Source organism: Dichomitus squalens (assembly GCF_000275845.1).
Source record: "Dichomitus squalens LYAD-421 SS1 unplaced genomic scaffold DICSQscaffold_9, whole genome shotgun sequence".
NCBI classification, from domain to species: domain Eukaryota; kingdom Fungi; phylum Basidiomycota; class Agaricomycetes; order Polyporales; family Polyporaceae; genus Dichomitus; species Dichomitus squalens.
The window spans coordinates 272,105-285,559 of record NW_006766891.1 but is presented as its reverse complement, the minus strand read 5'-3'; the positions used below and the strand labels follow the sequence as shown (position 1 = coordinate 285,559).

At 54.1% G+C, this 13,455-nt stretch overlaps 5 protein-coding genes across 5 annotated transcripts; 3 read left to right on the top strand and 2 right to left on the bottom strand.

The window, feature by feature from the left end:
* Positions 1-255: 255 nt before the first annotated feature.
* On the bottom strand, positions 256-1,404 carry DICSQDRAFT_135499 (uncharacterized protein). Its single transcript, XM_007364536.1, has 4 exons — positions 1,342-1,404; positions 1,179-1,284; positions 1,006-1,122; positions 256-947 (listed from the first exon to the last, which is right to left on the bottom strand). The coding sequence occupies exons 1-4, from the start codon at positions 1,355-1,357 to the stop codon at positions 314-316; spliced, it is 873 nt and encodes a 290-aa protein (XP_007364598.1). The 5' UTR covers positions 1,358-1,404; the 3' UTR covers positions 256-313.
* Positions 1,405-1,585: 181 nt separating this feature from the next.
* DICSQDRAFT_103942 (pre-mRNA splicing factor) lies at positions 1,586-4,550 on the top strand (the record flags this gene model as incomplete). Its single annotated transcript, XM_007364535.1, has 17 exons — positions 1,586-1,736; positions 1,793-1,870; positions 1,918-2,054; positions 2,109-2,237; positions 2,292-2,350; positions 2,401-2,620; positions 2,675-2,760; positions 2,810-2,942; positions 3,000-3,077; positions 3,104-3,493; positions 3,547-3,615; positions 3,665-3,742; positions 3,793-3,814; positions 3,880-4,130; positions 4,190-4,284; positions 4,341-4,373; positions 4,429-4,550. The coding sequence occupies 17 exons, from the start codon at positions 1,586-1,588 to the stop codon at positions 4,490-4,492; spliced, it is 2,073 nt and encodes a 690-aa protein (XP_007364597.1). The 3' UTR covers positions 4,493-4,550.
* A 99-nt stretch (positions 4,551-4,649) lies between these two features.
* DICSQDRAFT_154399 (uncharacterized protein) lies at positions 4,650-6,712 on the top strand. Its single transcript, XM_007364534.1, has 6 exons — positions 4,650-4,777; positions 4,831-5,210; positions 5,259-5,334; positions 5,387-6,121; positions 6,172-6,346; positions 6,395-6,712. The coding sequence occupies exons 1-4, from the start codon at positions 4,712-4,714 to the stop codon at positions 5,408-5,410; spliced, it is 546 nt and encodes a 181-aa protein (XP_007364596.1). The 5' UTR covers positions 4,650-4,711; the 3' UTR covers positions 5,411-6,121; positions 6,172-6,346; positions 6,395-6,712.
* Positions 6,713-6,958: 246 nt separating this feature from the next.
* DICSQDRAFT_84319 (uncharacterized protein) lies at positions 6,959-10,051 on the bottom strand. Its single transcript, XM_007364533.1, has 8 exons — positions 9,988-10,051; positions 9,917-9,927; positions 9,806-9,861; positions 9,644-9,746; positions 9,312-9,591; positions 9,114-9,261; positions 8,569-9,059; positions 6,959-8,502 (listed from the first exon to the last, which is right to left on the bottom strand). Exons 1-8 carry the CDS (start codon positions 10,010-10,012, stop codon positions 7,076-7,078), a joined length of 2,541 nt encoding a protein of 846 aa, XP_007364595.1. The 5' UTR covers positions 10,013-10,051; the 3' UTR covers positions 6,959-7,075.
* Positions 10,052-10,184: 133 nt separating this feature from the next.
* DICSQDRAFT_84316 (CBF-domain-containing protein) lies at positions 10,185-12,578 on the top strand. Its single transcript, XM_007364532.1, has 8 exons — positions 10,185-10,556; positions 10,617-10,906; positions 10,961-11,469; positions 11,524-11,584; positions 11,649-11,759; positions 11,838-12,013; positions 12,122-12,306; positions 12,392-12,578. Exons 1-8 carry the CDS (start codon positions 10,206-10,208, stop codon positions 12,506-12,508), a joined length of 1,800 nt encoding a protein of 599 aa, XP_007364594.1. The 5' UTR covers positions 10,185-10,205; the 3' UTR covers positions 12,509-12,578.
* Positions 12,579-13,455: the final 877 nt, after the last annotated feature.

The window sequence follows — 13,455 nt, the reverse complement described above, 5'->3', positions numbered from 1 at the left end:
TGAATAGACTCATTTTGTGCACACCTGGATGAACAGTCAAGATTGCCTGGATTACAGTCCATCTACCTCGCGCAAGGAAGGAATTTCGTTGCAGAGGCCACCGAGAACTGTGGATACCTCTGCCACCGAGAACTGTGAATAGGATGCTTAGTGTCGCTTACCCGACTCTGTGACTATATGGCTGTATAATTGTATCGTGATCGGAAAGCGAGCGTACTGCTGCGCGCGTGCGTGGCTACGTAGCCAGGTTGCGTACAGTCGTAATCTCTCTGCTGCAACAATGACACATTGTAAGTAAGTCCAGTACATATTATTACACAGCGGCTTTTGCCTTTCCTTTGAGCCTGATACCCAAGCCGCTCTTGACTTCCAACTTCTTCCGCTTAGCAGCTGGAGCACCAATGGAAGATGCAGCGGAAAGTAGAGCACGGGTCGACTCGGGGAGAAGACTCCGGAGCTCAGGTTCCTGGGTCGTAGCCTTACGCTTCACTGTAATGATCGACTCGGTCCCACCGTCCCGACTCGACCCTGCACCACTAGAAGCAGACGCCTCCGAAGCGGGAACCCTTGCAAAGACTTCTCGCACCAATTTCTCGTCCTCCTCTTCGGCGATTTTCCTCTCCCTATCCTCCTCTGTTTCTATATCTTCCGTTCCCAGACGCTCGAGTAGATCTACCGATTGCCCGACACGTTCGTTACGGGCGTTACGGGCGCGAATGTCTTGTAGTGCATCTAAGATGTCCATCTCCCGCTTTGAGTCGACAGTCCGGTTCTCGAGAGCTTTCATGGGGTTGTTCTCTTCTTCTTCCAGTTTGGCGAGTCTATCCTCCTCCTCGACGGCCTTCTCCTCCCTCCATGGCTCAAAGTTGCGTGATGCGCCGTGTTCGGCTGCATAGTCGGTATTCTTGGGGTCCGTCTTGAAAGTGATCTCCGCGGAACATAGCGTGCTGCGACGCAACGGAACGGCGTTGGTACCGGATAGGGTACGAGTCAAGGACAACGTACCATTTGATATAAAAACGGAAGATCTTGATGCCATAGTAATCCTCGCCCTCGACCGTCTCCTTCCGTGCATTGAACTTCTTTCCTTTGTATATGTACTCGCCACAAGTGTTACATCGCCTAGGCCGGGATTAGATGGAACTTGCGAACTAGAGACAAACCTTTCTAGGACTTACATGGAGAAGGGGGCCATTAAGCGAACGACCTGTTGAGAATTCTTGGGTTGCCTGCGGCGGGGAATGAGGGACGGATCGAAATCCGGGGGGAAGTATTTGTTTAGAACTGGATGAACAGTGAGCATACACGACGCGGGCATTGACAAAGGTAGTCCGGACGTGCCTTTACGTTCTGACATGACTGTAGTTGAGCCTGGAGTACGGAAGTAACGAGGGAGGTGTGCGAGGATGCAAACGGAGAGCGAGTAGCAGAGGCGAATGGCGCTGTTCGGGTGGTCGCCACTGCTTTGTCATGCTCGAGATGCGATCTTAGTACATGGGCGCTTATATTGTCAGCGTTTGAAGTAAGTAGGTTGAGCGACTCGGTACCACGGTACTGTGTGTTTGCCGCACACCCTCTGTCCATGATGTCCGGAATTCAGTTTTGGAAGCCAGGCACTGTCGGTCCAGGAAGCAACCTTGACAGAGCAACGGAGACCGAAGATAACATCGTTCAGAGCGCACCTTCTTCCCTCTCTCTCCAAGCCGCGCGGGAGCGTTTGCCCATCTACCAACACAGTACGTGTCTTACCTCGCTAATTTCAGAGGTTGTGCGAACTACATTGCCACAAAAGAGCAGAGTCTGCTGTATGCCGTTGAGAAGCATGGCGTAGTCGTTTTGGTCGGCCAGACCGGCAGTGGCAAAACCACCCGTACGTTATACACTATCACCGCTGTTCCTTAGTCTAAGTCTTGGAAGAATTACCTCAGTTCCTGTACGAAGCAGGGTGGGCCAACGAAGGAAACGTCATTGCTTGTACTCAGCCTCGCAGAGTAGCAGCTACATCTGTGGCGAACCGCGTGGCTGCAGAAGTCGGTACATCTTTGGGCGAAGAGGTTCGTGCGCATTCTGGTCATTAACAAAGTTGATAAACAAATACATAACTTTAGGTTGGCTACACAATCCGCTTTGAAGATGTCAGTGACAAAGAACGCACACGAATCCTCTACATGACAGACGGAATGCTCTTCCGGGAGACACTCGTCGATCCGTTGCTCAGCCGTTATAGTGTCATCATGGTGAGTCTATGAGACGTTCCCACTGCCAACATCTCCTGACACCAGCGGTTTGAGATCGACGAGGCTCATGAACGAAGCGTGTACACGGACCTACTCCTTGGGATACTGAAAAAGTAAGTAAACTGCTTCACGCAAGACCGCTTCTGACTTGTGCCACGGTCAGAATTCGTCGGAAACGGCCCTCATTACGGCTGGTGGTGTCGTCAGCTACTCTGGATGCGGCTGCATTTCTCGACTTCTTCACTTCTGGAAACAGCCCTAATGAAGCGACCATTGTCAGCTTGGAAGGTCGCGCATATCCTGTACAAATAGCCTACCTACAGGAGCCTGTGCCAGACTACGTTCAGAAGGCTGCAGAAGTGGTCTGGAGCATCCACCAGCAGGTCCTGATCTATGTCTTGAAAACGCCACTTCGTCTCACGATTTTATTCTGATAGCCAACTTCTGGAGATATCCTGGTCTTCTTGAGCGGCCGCGAGGAAATAGATCGTTGCATTGATCGACTGGCAGAGATGCTACCAACGTAAGTCTCGTGTCAATATCTTACACCTTACAACTCACGCGGGTCCCAGCCTACCACGGAATGCCAAACGCTTGGCCTTACTTGCTCTACACGCAGGTCTAACGACGGAAGAGCAACTCAAAGTTTTTGAACCGGCTGAGCGTGGATTCAGGAAAGTGATCATAGCAACCAACATCGCCGAGGTACGCGCAGAAAGTCTCAGCCTAGAGCAGTTCAGGAGCCAATCTGATTGAATTCAGGCCAGCGTCACCATCGAAGGAATCAAGTTTGTAGTCGACTCTGGATTCGCCAAAGCAAGTATGGAATACAGTCAATATGTAAACTAGCTAATATTCTCTTCTAGATACGCACCTACAATCCCTCGACCGCTATGTCATCTCTCACTACCGCTCCCATTTCGCAAGCCTCAGCTACTCAGCGGGCTGGCCGCGCGGGACGTACCTCCGCCGGCTACTGTTACCGTCTGTACACGGAGCGCTCCTTTGAGCAGTTAAGACAGACAACGCCTCCGGAGATCACTCGAACCGATCTTACTACGCCCATCATTCAGCTGAAGTCGCTTGGTATCGACGACCTCATGAAGTTTGAATGGTTGTCCTCTCCGCCGGCTGAGAGCGTCCTGCGAGCTCTAGAGGGTCTAGTGAATGCTGGAATGATCGGCGAGAATGGGCGGCTCACCGTCATTGGAGAAAAAGTGGCGGAGTGTCCTGTTGAGGTCAACATTGCACGTATGGTACGTAAGCAAAATGCAGCTGTCTTCCGAAACATTATTTACAACTCCAGAAGTTATTCGCCTCAAAGCAGTATCAGTGCGGAGAAGAAATACTCACAATTGCGGCGATGACTGCCGTACAGGTATGCAAATCCTTGCCCAATGACGGGATTTTGTTGATCGGCCAATCAGGACGTGTTCATCATCCCAGAGGGTTCTGCAGGTGCGATAGCTGAGCTTGAACGAAGGAAATTCACGGCAGAGGAAGGAGTGAGTTTGTTGTCCCATTGTCCTCTATCATGCTCACGCTGTGACGACAGGACCATTTGACTCTCTTGAATGGTAAGCGTGAATTCTATCCCGCCTATGGCGAAACATACTTCAAGCTCATTGAATTGACTGCATAGCCTTTAATGCGTTCACGCGTTATGGCCGTTCTTCATCGTGGTGCAAGGCGCATGCACTGTCATTCCGTGCAATGTCTCGTGCCGTATCAATACGATCACAGTTGAAGAAATATATGCAGCGGTTTGAGCTCCCTCTAGACAGTTGTGAGGGGGATGCGAAACGACTACGGAAGTGTCTCGTAACCGGATACTGGCGAAATGTCGCCCGATGGACCGCCGATGGCACCTATAGGGCTGTGCGAGGAGAGATTGTGAGCACGCCAATATATCTCACATTGATCTTACCGACCCTGGACATCTTCTGTGGCAGGTTCTACATGTTCATCCTCACTCCGTGCTGTTTACGAGGAAGCCTCGGACTCAATGGGTGATTTTCCACGAAATGGAAGAGACGAAAAAGACACAGTATGTGCATACCCGAGTTTCGTCACATTCAACCTCTCACCCGCTGACCGCCCTAGGATCCGCGTGTTGACGGAGATCGAACCGGATTGGTCAGTCTCCTTGCCATGGACTGGAGACGCTTGCATACTGACGTATACCTTGCAGGTTGCTCGAGCATGGTCACGCGTATCATGATAGGCATCCTATAACTAGCCTGGCCTCTCAATAGACCATTCTCCGCGTTTTGTGATGTTTTCAACATGTGTAAATTCGTGTGCAATGATGTTATAGTACCTATATACGTAGGTTGGACTGGCCGTCGCGTCGGTGACCACTGGGAGTGTAAAAGGCGCGCTGCTTAAGGTGGCGAGCGCTTGTAGGCCTTGGCTTGTGCCGTCTCTTTCAGCTGCCCCCCGACCTTTCCCGTAGCTCAGCTCTGCCGACAGCCATGGGGGCATCTCAGTCGTCGCCACAACAGGATGAAAAGGTGTTCACGCCGGATACTTCTCTACACGTACGTGGCTCCCCAGCTCAAGAGCTTCATGGCTATGTCTCATGGCAGGCCAGTTCTCAGAAGACGTCGTGAACCAGCTCGTTGACCACAAGGAGTCCCCCGAGATAGCCCATGAACGCCAACTCACCATAGACGCTCACATCCGTGCCCGTATACAATCTGAACTGACCCGCCTGCATCGAGAGGAGGAGCGGGTCCGTGAGGAGATTGAGCGTGCGCTCGAGAAGGAGAACCTCGATCGCGAACGCAGCATGGCTGGCGAAGACAGCGCGGCTGAAGAGGCTGGATCTGCAGGTTCGGTCAAGAGCAGCGCTGCGCTCATGGGTGATCTCGAGGAGCTGCGCCAGAAGGTTGAGAAATATCATGCGCGCCAACAATCGGAGGAGCTCTCTGCTGTCCGTACGAAGGGAGAGGAAGTCGTCCTGTGTTATCAGTGAGTCCACCATTGTAATCTCGCAATCCCTATTCACCTGGTCTTCAGGTCAAATCCTACGACCACTTTAAATTGTTGGAAGACCGTAGAAGAGTTCAAGGCATCCGTAGCCCGAGTAGAACAGGTGCGTGTCAGGCGTTCATATACATCTATCGTCTTCCTCATTCTGCATATAGCACTACGTAAACTCTTTGCGGTAGTACTACATCGTAGGCAGTAACGTCCACGTATTCCACACATTATTCGTAAGGTGTCAGGCGTACACTATGCGAGAGCTTCACTACGATAGAGACGTTTCGTCCGTGGTTCAGTCACGTCAAAACGAGTAAGCGTGACTGGGGTCATTATAGGCTCATTTGCGTCCGTTCACAGTCCGTCGAGGTCATTCAGAATCGTCTATGCGGTCCGTCCTTCCACTTGTCCAACCTAGAATCACTATCTGGGCAGCTCGTTTTCTTCGCCGTACGCGAAACCTACCGACTCCCAGGGTAAGTCGTCCAATTGTGAGTAACCGGACCCAGTGCTGTACTCCGAAAGGCGGTTATTCGACGCTACTGACGACCTGTAGCGATTCCAGGGCATGTAGCCGGCGAGCAGGGATCTTCGATTGCCCTCATTGCCCAAAGCCATTAAGAGGCTAGACGGGACGCCCGATTGGCCCTCTTCCATGGCGCTCTGCGTGGAATATACTGAGCCAGAGCTCAGCGTTGAAGCTTGGTGCATGAGTCCATGCTGAGTGGGCGGGAGTTGGTCGGATGCTGCCAGAGGCTCACCCACCGCGCGCGCTCGCTGAGGATTTCTGCGGGGTAGCGGGGGAGGGTGGCCTGCCTCCGGCCGTGTGGGTGTGCCGTTCAGATGGGCTATCGGTGCGGGTGGTCGAGGGGAAGGATTCGGAGTGGGCTTCTCGGGATCTAAGTCATGCATCAGTAGGCACTGGTGCGTTCATACCCATCGAACTTACTGGAGGCTTCCTTCTTCAACTCGGTAGTACTCCTTAGTGTCGACTGATTGGATACGAAGGTAACTTTGCGTTCGTGTGACCCATGCAGAGGAAGCGAGGGCCGGTATTGAGACACCGGATGCGACAAAGTAGACGCATTTCGGCGGGTGTTCTCTCGAATCTCGAGAAAGGCCAGCTGTGCATGATCAGCGACAATTGCAAGCGTCCCGGTGCGCAGACTTACGACTTCCTTGCGCTCTTTCGCAGTCCTCCGTTTGATGCATCTACCCCACCAAGTCCAACCAATCACGGCAACGAGAGCAAGCACAACACCCGCTGCAGTGCCCCCAGCGATTGCTGCTATCGGTATATCTGATGTGGCGGCGTTTGAGACGCTGCCGACCGTAGGCAAGGAGGCTGACCCGGCTGAAGTCACCGTAGTGGTGACGAAAGACGGCGAAGCGGGGACTTCGACAGTTGTGAATACAGGCGTAGGCGCGTGCAGAGACGCCCCGGATGGGGAGGAGGAGCTCCTGGTCACATCAGCAGAGGTGGAGGGCATTTGCGTCGGTTGGGGACGTCGGAAGGAGCCCGAGGAAGAAAAAGAGGAACGAGTGCCTTGAGGCGTACGGAGTAATATAGATCATCATGGATATAATTCTGTCAGGAGCAGAACAAGGGAAGAGAATGAGCTGCCTCGTGTCCGGGGCCTGTGAGCTCTGGGCCTCATGTTCTCACCCCGGCCGCGCGGCTCAAGACCAGAAGGGACACAAGAACGCCATCGAACACATCCACCGAGGTACCGGCAGGAACGAGGCCACCCGACCAGAGACCTGGCCTAGGAGCAGGACACTATGTCAGACTGGAGATGCTCACAGCGACGAAATACAGCAGTGGTAACAAAATAGCTAACGACTACAGGCCCTCAAGCTTCAGCGGCGGGAACAGTAACATCGGCATCCTCCATCGCGGCAAGGGCTTCCTCGTTCAATGCTTCCGCCTCCGCCAACACCCTCTCCTCTAGAGCATTCACACGAGAAAGGGCGTCCCTCCTCTCGCCATCAAGCTCGGCATACCGCTCTTGCAACCTGCGTTCCCTCTGCTCCAACTTCTCCACCTCTTCCCTCAGTGATGCGAGCCGGATCGGCCCCATCGCCGTCTCATTCGTACGCAGTTTCGAGAAACTCTCGTACTCCTCCTTGGTCTTCTGCAGTTCCGTGAAGGCGTCTGTGATACGTTTTGAGAGGGCCCCAGAACGAGCTTGGTAGCCCCCAAGGATGACATTCAGCTTCTTCTCCGATTTGGCGGCTTTGCTGGCCTCCTTCGACATCGCTTCGCGGAAAGCCTCCAGCTGAGCGTTGTAACCTGCGACGCGTGACTCGTGCGAGATTGTACTGGGCTCGACCCAAATGTTCGAGGTAGGGTCGTAGACCAACTTGTCGCGCGTGTGGACCCATGAGAGGGTTTCATCGACTTCGTCCAGACCAGACAGCGCGACGACGCCCTGCTTCACCACATCCTTATGTGCGCCAGGGTAGCCAAGGGATGTCGCGAGCTCATCATGGATCAGCGACTTCGCAGTCGCGAGCGTCTCGTCCGGAGGCATCTGATATGTCGAGCGAGTGCCGCCTGGATGCACTGTACCCGGGAGCGGGTGTGCTATGGAGTCGTGGTGCAGCAAATCCGCGATCTCCGCATGTACGAGTCGTGCGGCAGCTCCGAGTTCGGCTGAGTCGTCATCGTCGACAGTCAGATCAGCAATAAGGCGTGCGACGTCGACGTTTGCAGGGCGAGGAAGATTGCGCTGTACGGCTTGGGACCGACGCGCAAGAGCCTTCCGCTCTTCCTCCTCTCGTTGCCGCTTGATCCGGGCATCTCTCTCTGCCGCGTCTTCCTCCGTCATCGGGGCACCCGCGACCAGTTCTTCCTCCTCATCTTCAGGAACAAGCAATTCGAAGTTGTTCTCAGGCTTTGGCAGGCTCATGAAACCAGTCTTAAGAGCTCTCTTCACGGAGGACTGACGGAGGCGTTGGTCCCGGGGAGTGTCACCGATGGCAGAGAACCCGTCTTCCACATTGATGCGGAGACCGTCGCGCATGGGAGTCCTCATGGCGGTTGCTGGTGTGGTCGCAATATCCGTCCTCGGCGTTGCTCCAGGCCCTAGACCCCCGGCATGAAGGGGCGTTGCGAGCGGATTCGGTGTAAAAGCGACCTGATGACGAGGAGTGGCGCCCTCAAACCCGGTACCACCCTGAGGACCGACATGAAGGGGAGTGTTCTCGTCGCCGAGGAGTGGTGTCTGGGCCATGGTCATGTTCCTGAGGTTCCGAGCTTCTGACATGACATTATCGTCTAGGTGAATGGTGTAGCCGTTAGTCCTCTCGTAAGTTTCAGAACGGCCGTTGTGATGTAGCTCACATTGCGGCGCTGTGCGAGGAGTCCGCGCCATCTGCGCCTTCTCCAAACCCTCGTAATCGTTGAGTAGTTTAGTAGATGCCTCCGTACCCCCGCTGACCAGAGCTTTGGCGTTCTCGCCAGCTTGCCCAATCTTGACTATGTCCTCTAATTCCTTCTCACCAACCTGAGCAGCGGGCAAGACCAACTTGCGCCGTCTGCCGATCGACTCGGCCTCCTTCAACTTCTGAATCTGGGCATCACGGGCCGCAACAAACTTGGTCTGATGCGGGGCGTCGCCTTTGCCGTCACCCTTGCGTTGACGCTTCCTGCGTTCGGCCTCCTCATCCTCCGGCTTCCGCTTGTTCTCAAGACGACGCAGAGTTTGACCCACTGGAGCCGTGGTTGCGCGGGCCTGTTCATCGGACGTGTCGTAGAACCCTGGAGCAGGTTTCTTCTCGAAGGGGATGTCTGCATTGTAGTCCATTCCTTTCTTCTTGGTCTTGTGCCGCATGCTATGATATAAATGAATGGAAGAACCGGGCGGGAGGCTTAACAGAACAACGTACATGATGCCCGCCGCCTTCAGCTCTCTCTTCTTCTGCAGCACTGCAAGACGCCTTGCTTCCTCAAGCTGCCGCTCGCGAGCCTTGCGCTTGGCTTTCTTGCCCTGCGTATTCGCGAGACGCGCGCGAGCTTCCGAAAGCATCTCCTTCTCTGCAACGGGCTTAGTCTCGGGCCAGCATTAAGTCGTGCGTAGGACCCACCATCCTCATCCATGTCAATGGGATCCGGACGCGCAGGCTTCGTTTCCGGGTCAGGATCTATCTCTCCCGGTCGTAGTTTGCGGACATCATCCGCACTCGGACCCGCCTCCCCACCCGGCCCCGCCAGTCCCAACTCCTCGTTCTCCTTGGCTTCAGCCTCATCCAGCAACTTCTGGTAGCGCTCCAAACACTGTGTAGCCGTCCGCCCGACAATGGGAGCGATCGTTCGCCATTGGGTGGGCATGAGTTTCGCCAGATGTAGCAATTTCTCGTCCTCGGTCTGGTTTCTCATGAGTACAGGGTAGGGACCCGCCTGAAGAGGACGCACGCACCTTAGACCACTCTGTCTTCTTGATGGAGGGGTCAAGCCATTCATACCACCGTGCTTTGCATTGTTTGGGGGTCTTCCGAACAAGCAAGGACGAGATACGAGCCCTACGAGCGTGGCAGTCAGACGCAGCAGGATATAGAAGGAACCAAATTGTGAGACGTACCATTGGTTTTTTCCATACTTAGCAATGGCAGCTTTGAGAACCTCATCCTCGGTGTTCTTAAACACCTCATGAATATGCGATAGACAAGTGGACGACACGGGCGGTACGTACTTTCCAAACACCTAGAACAGCGTCCTCTGGTTAGCAACTGGTTATAGCACAGGAAGCGGCAGTACACGTACCTCCTTTAATGATGATGCGAACCATTATGGCGGCAGCAGTGAAGACACCGGACAGGCAAACGGGACGGGGGCTGAATGGTGGTCAAAGACGACAAGTCCACCTCGGCGCCACCGCAACCTATCATCCCCGCACGTGACCATTGCCAAAATACTCCCTTGCTCTATACAAGCCTCCCCGACGCTCTGAGTTGTGGCTTCAGGCCGAAACTTTCACTACCATGCCTCCTTCACTACCGTCTAGAAAACGCAAGGCGTCTGCTGTGGATGATGTCGTTCAAACCATCCAAAATCTCGAAAAGGAGCTCACTACTGCCGTGTCCACTGGCCTCTCTTTGAATCCCCTTGCTGACCTCTTGGACATCGCTTTGGAGACCGAGAATTCCGTCTATCTCTCCAAGACTATATACTCTCTGTACCGTGTCTTTGTGCTTGCTATTTTGCGAGGCCTTCTCTCTGGTCCCGACCGCAACCCGGAAGCACGGGCTGTCCGCACCTGGCTATTGGAGAGGTTCCACGCTTTCGTCGAGCTCCTCGCAGGTACTCTAAAAGATGAGGAAGTGACTTTGAGGGTACGTTGAACAATTTCAGACTTCATTTTCGATTTGGTCTCTGACACAGCTCACACGAAGACGTCCGCTCTGGACATCATGCTCTCTCTTCAAAAACATCTCTCTTCCTCACTCACTCGTACGGCCGATAGCAAGCAGCCGCCTCAATTCCACGCTTCCCATTTTCGAAAGATAGTCTCCGCTCTTCTCCTCTGTCCTCCTCCGCCCCGTGCTACAAACACAAAGAAGCGTAAGATTGATACCCATGGCATCGACGATCGTACCCTCGACCCCGAAGTCCGCGACCATTTCGTGAACACCTGGCTCAGTGTCCACGACGACATCAGATGGTTCTTCCTTCGCGATGCAGCGCACGTACCGCCTGGCCTTTCTTCCGACGCCTTTCACTGACTTTTCCCATGCAGAATTTCACTCGCGAAACATCCTCATAGCGAGGCGCCCCAGCTGGCGGGGAATTTGCTATCTATCCTCGAGCGTCTTACAACATTCCCGACGGAACCTTCAGAGCTGAATCAGTGGTGGGTGGAGGAGCTTGGCTCCAAGCCACCATCTTTGCAAAAGATTGGAGAAGACAATGACGAAGCCGACCTTCCGGAGGAGACTGGGGAAGACCATGAAGACGACTGGCGCAAGTTCTTTGACGAGCCCGCCGCGAAACCTCTAGATGGCAAGAAGGCATCTGTCGGGCGTGTACATACCCTGACACTTCACCAATCCTTGCACTCTCTTGCCGCGCATCGAGCTGTCTTCACTAAGACTTGGCTCGCGCTGCTTCCTCGGCTGTCACTAGGCTCGCTCGAGTCGAGGAAAGCCTTCTCTCTCCGCGTGCTGAACGTGCTTCACCGAGGTGTGATCCCTCACCTGACGCGACCCATCTTGATCATGGACTGGGTGAGCTCTTCCGTAGACCACGGTACGAAACCTCGTTTCCTTGCTGGTAGCCGACGAAACTCAATGTGCTTCTCAGGGGGTACCATCGGTCTTCTAGCGCTCAATGCGCTCTTCACGCTCATGAAAGAGTACAACCTGTACGTTCCCGTGCCTCTTGTCCCAGTCTTTCCGCGACTCCGTTCACGTACGATCGGTTTTCAGCGATTACCCATCCTTTTACACTCGGTTGTACGGCTTCCTCGATAGAGATGTGCTACACCTCAAGCACCGCGCTCGTTTCTTCCGACTTACGGAACTCTTCCTCAGCTCGACGTAAGTAGCTGTCAAGCAACCTCGCTCCTACGGCAATGCGCTAACCTGACCGATGTTTCCCACCGACTTGATGAACAGACACCTTCCCGCAACCATCGTCGCATCATTCGTCAAACGATTATCGAGACTTTCCCTCACCGCGCCGCCGGCCGCAGTCATCATGCTCATTCCCTTCACGTACAACATGCTACGTCGGCATCCTGCGCTGATGGTCATGATCCATCGCTCCGAGGACATCGCCGGAGCCGATTACGGTGAGTTCTCCATCTGTCTATCTGTCTTTCCGGAACCGTTCTGATAGCCTTCATACGCATTGTCCTATCCCTCATTCCCCTCGTGGCCTCTCGGCGCTCTGATGTCAGATGGTTTCATGGCTGCGGAGCCCAATCCAGCGTTGACGAATGCTCTTGAGAGCTCATTATGGGAGCTGTACAGTCACAGACAGCACTACCACGCGTCTGTCTCGACGCTTGCCAAAATCTTTGAGGAAGCATTCACACGACCAAGTTATGCGATGGAAGACTTCCTAGATCATACCTACGGAACGGTACGTCTGTCACCGTCAGACCTTCGTGCGACCCCATCCGAGTCCTTGTGCCACGCACGCTCATATTACGTTCATAATCCTTTAGCTATTCGACACGGAAGTGAAGCGTAAGATTCGGAAAGCACCCGCGGTTGCGCCTTCTCTGGAGCTTTCCCAAGTACTGGATGAAGATGGTTTGGGTGACCTGTGGACAATTGCTTGACTGAATGACCGTACATTTAAGTCTTCTAGCCAATGATCGACCTATGCCGAGTGTATCCAAAGCACGCACGTATTTTGGCATGTATTGCCTACTTGCGTCAAGCGGTCCGGGATGCTTTGGCATTCGTCGTCAAGAAGACAGAATCCACACTGCCAGACGGGTATCGATCCGGATGTTGTGGGCAGACTGCGACCTATGTACTCAATTATACGGACGCAGGACCGGTTGCCCCATCACCACAAGGATCAGCCCCTGTCGAACAAGGCAACTTTAGGATCTTGAAAGCCGAGGCAATTGTCATCAGCCTCACGCGTGTCCTCGGCACTGGGCGTTAGCGCCGGGCGGCACCGCACAGTCGGTGTTTATGGCGGCCTTCAATGAATGGTAACAAGAGGCCGGCAATTCACCGAAATAGCATACGTGCGCGGACGAGGAGGGGGTGGAACCATCGCGTTCCGGGTGACCGGAGGCAAGGACAGGAAAGCGCCCAGCTGACGATGCTCGGATATCCGATGCCTTACACTGCCCACGCGTCATCTACGATAGATGGAGTAGTATATCCGATTACGGGGCCAGCGGAGCGGGCAAAAGCGCGCCTGGGAATGATTAAGCTAAGAACAAGAGGGTCATACATAGTCGCAGGATGACCTACGAGCGGAAGAACGCGGCGAATGAGAGGTACACGGCTGTAGGCAACGGTGGACACGGATGGAACTTGTAAGTTGGTTGTAGCAGACTGGCAGTGACCTCAGGAGAAGCGCGGGAAAGCTAGTGCTAGTGCCGTGGGCGGAGGCGAGTAAATTTGGCAGGCAGCTGGAAATGCGAACGTATCGCTGTCGTGTAGAGTGTAACAGACAGCGACCCCGAAGGGGAGAGGGCAGGTGCGATATGCTACCCGCCTGAGGGTCTCTTCATCACCGGGTTTTCAGATAGTGGGGCGCCTCTGG

Excerpts from the sequence above, each read along its gene's own strand:
- DICSQDRAFT_84319 (XM_007364533.1), bottom strand. The coding sequence starts at position 10,012 with ATGGTTCGCATCATCATTAAAGGAG. Across the intron at positions 9,262-9,311 it reads CATTGACATGGATGAGGATG|AGAAGGAGATGCTTTCGGAA; the intron begins GTGGGTCCTACG and ends AGCCCGTTGCAG. Across the intron at positions 9,060-9,113 it reads CTGAAGGCGGCGGGCATCAT|CATGCGGCACAAGACCAAGA; the intron begins GTACGTTGTTCT and ends TTTATATCATAG.
- DICSQDRAFT_135499 (XM_007364536.1), bottom strand. Across the intron at positions 1,123-1,178 it reads TTAATGGCCCCCTTCTCCAT|GCGATGTAACACTTGTGGCG; the intron begins GTAAGTCCTAGA and ends ATCCCGGCCTAG. Across the intron at positions 948-1,005 it reads TTCCGTTTTTATATCAAATG|CACGCTATGTTCCGCGGAGA; the intron begins GTACGTTGTCCT and ends GTTGCGTCGCAG.
- DICSQDRAFT_84316 (XM_007364532.1), top strand. The coding sequence starts at position 10,206 with ATGCCTCCTTCACTACCGTCTAGAAAACGCAAGGCGTCTGCTGTGGAT. Across the intron at positions 11,585-11,648 it reads CTCATGAAAGAGTACAACCT|CGATTACCCATCCTTTTACA; the intron begins GTACGTTCCCGT and ends ATCGGTTTTCAG. Across the intron at positions 11,760-11,837 it reads GAACTCTTCCTCAGCTCGAC|ACACCTTCCCGCAACCATCG; the intron begins GTAAGTAGCTGT and ends CTTGATGAACAG.
- DICSQDRAFT_154399 (XM_007364534.1), top strand. The coding sequence starts at position 4,712 with ATGGGGGCATCTCAGTCGTCGCCACAACAGGATGAAAAGGTGTTCACG. Across the intron at positions 5,211-5,258 it reads GAAGTCGTCCTGTGTTATCA|GTCAAATCCTACGACCACTT; the intron begins GTGAGTCCACCA and ends CCTGGTCTTCAG. Across the intron at positions 5,335-5,386 it reads CCGTAGCCCGAGTAGAACAG|CACTACGTAAACTCTTTGCG; the intron begins GTGCGTGTCAGG and ends TTCTGCATATAG.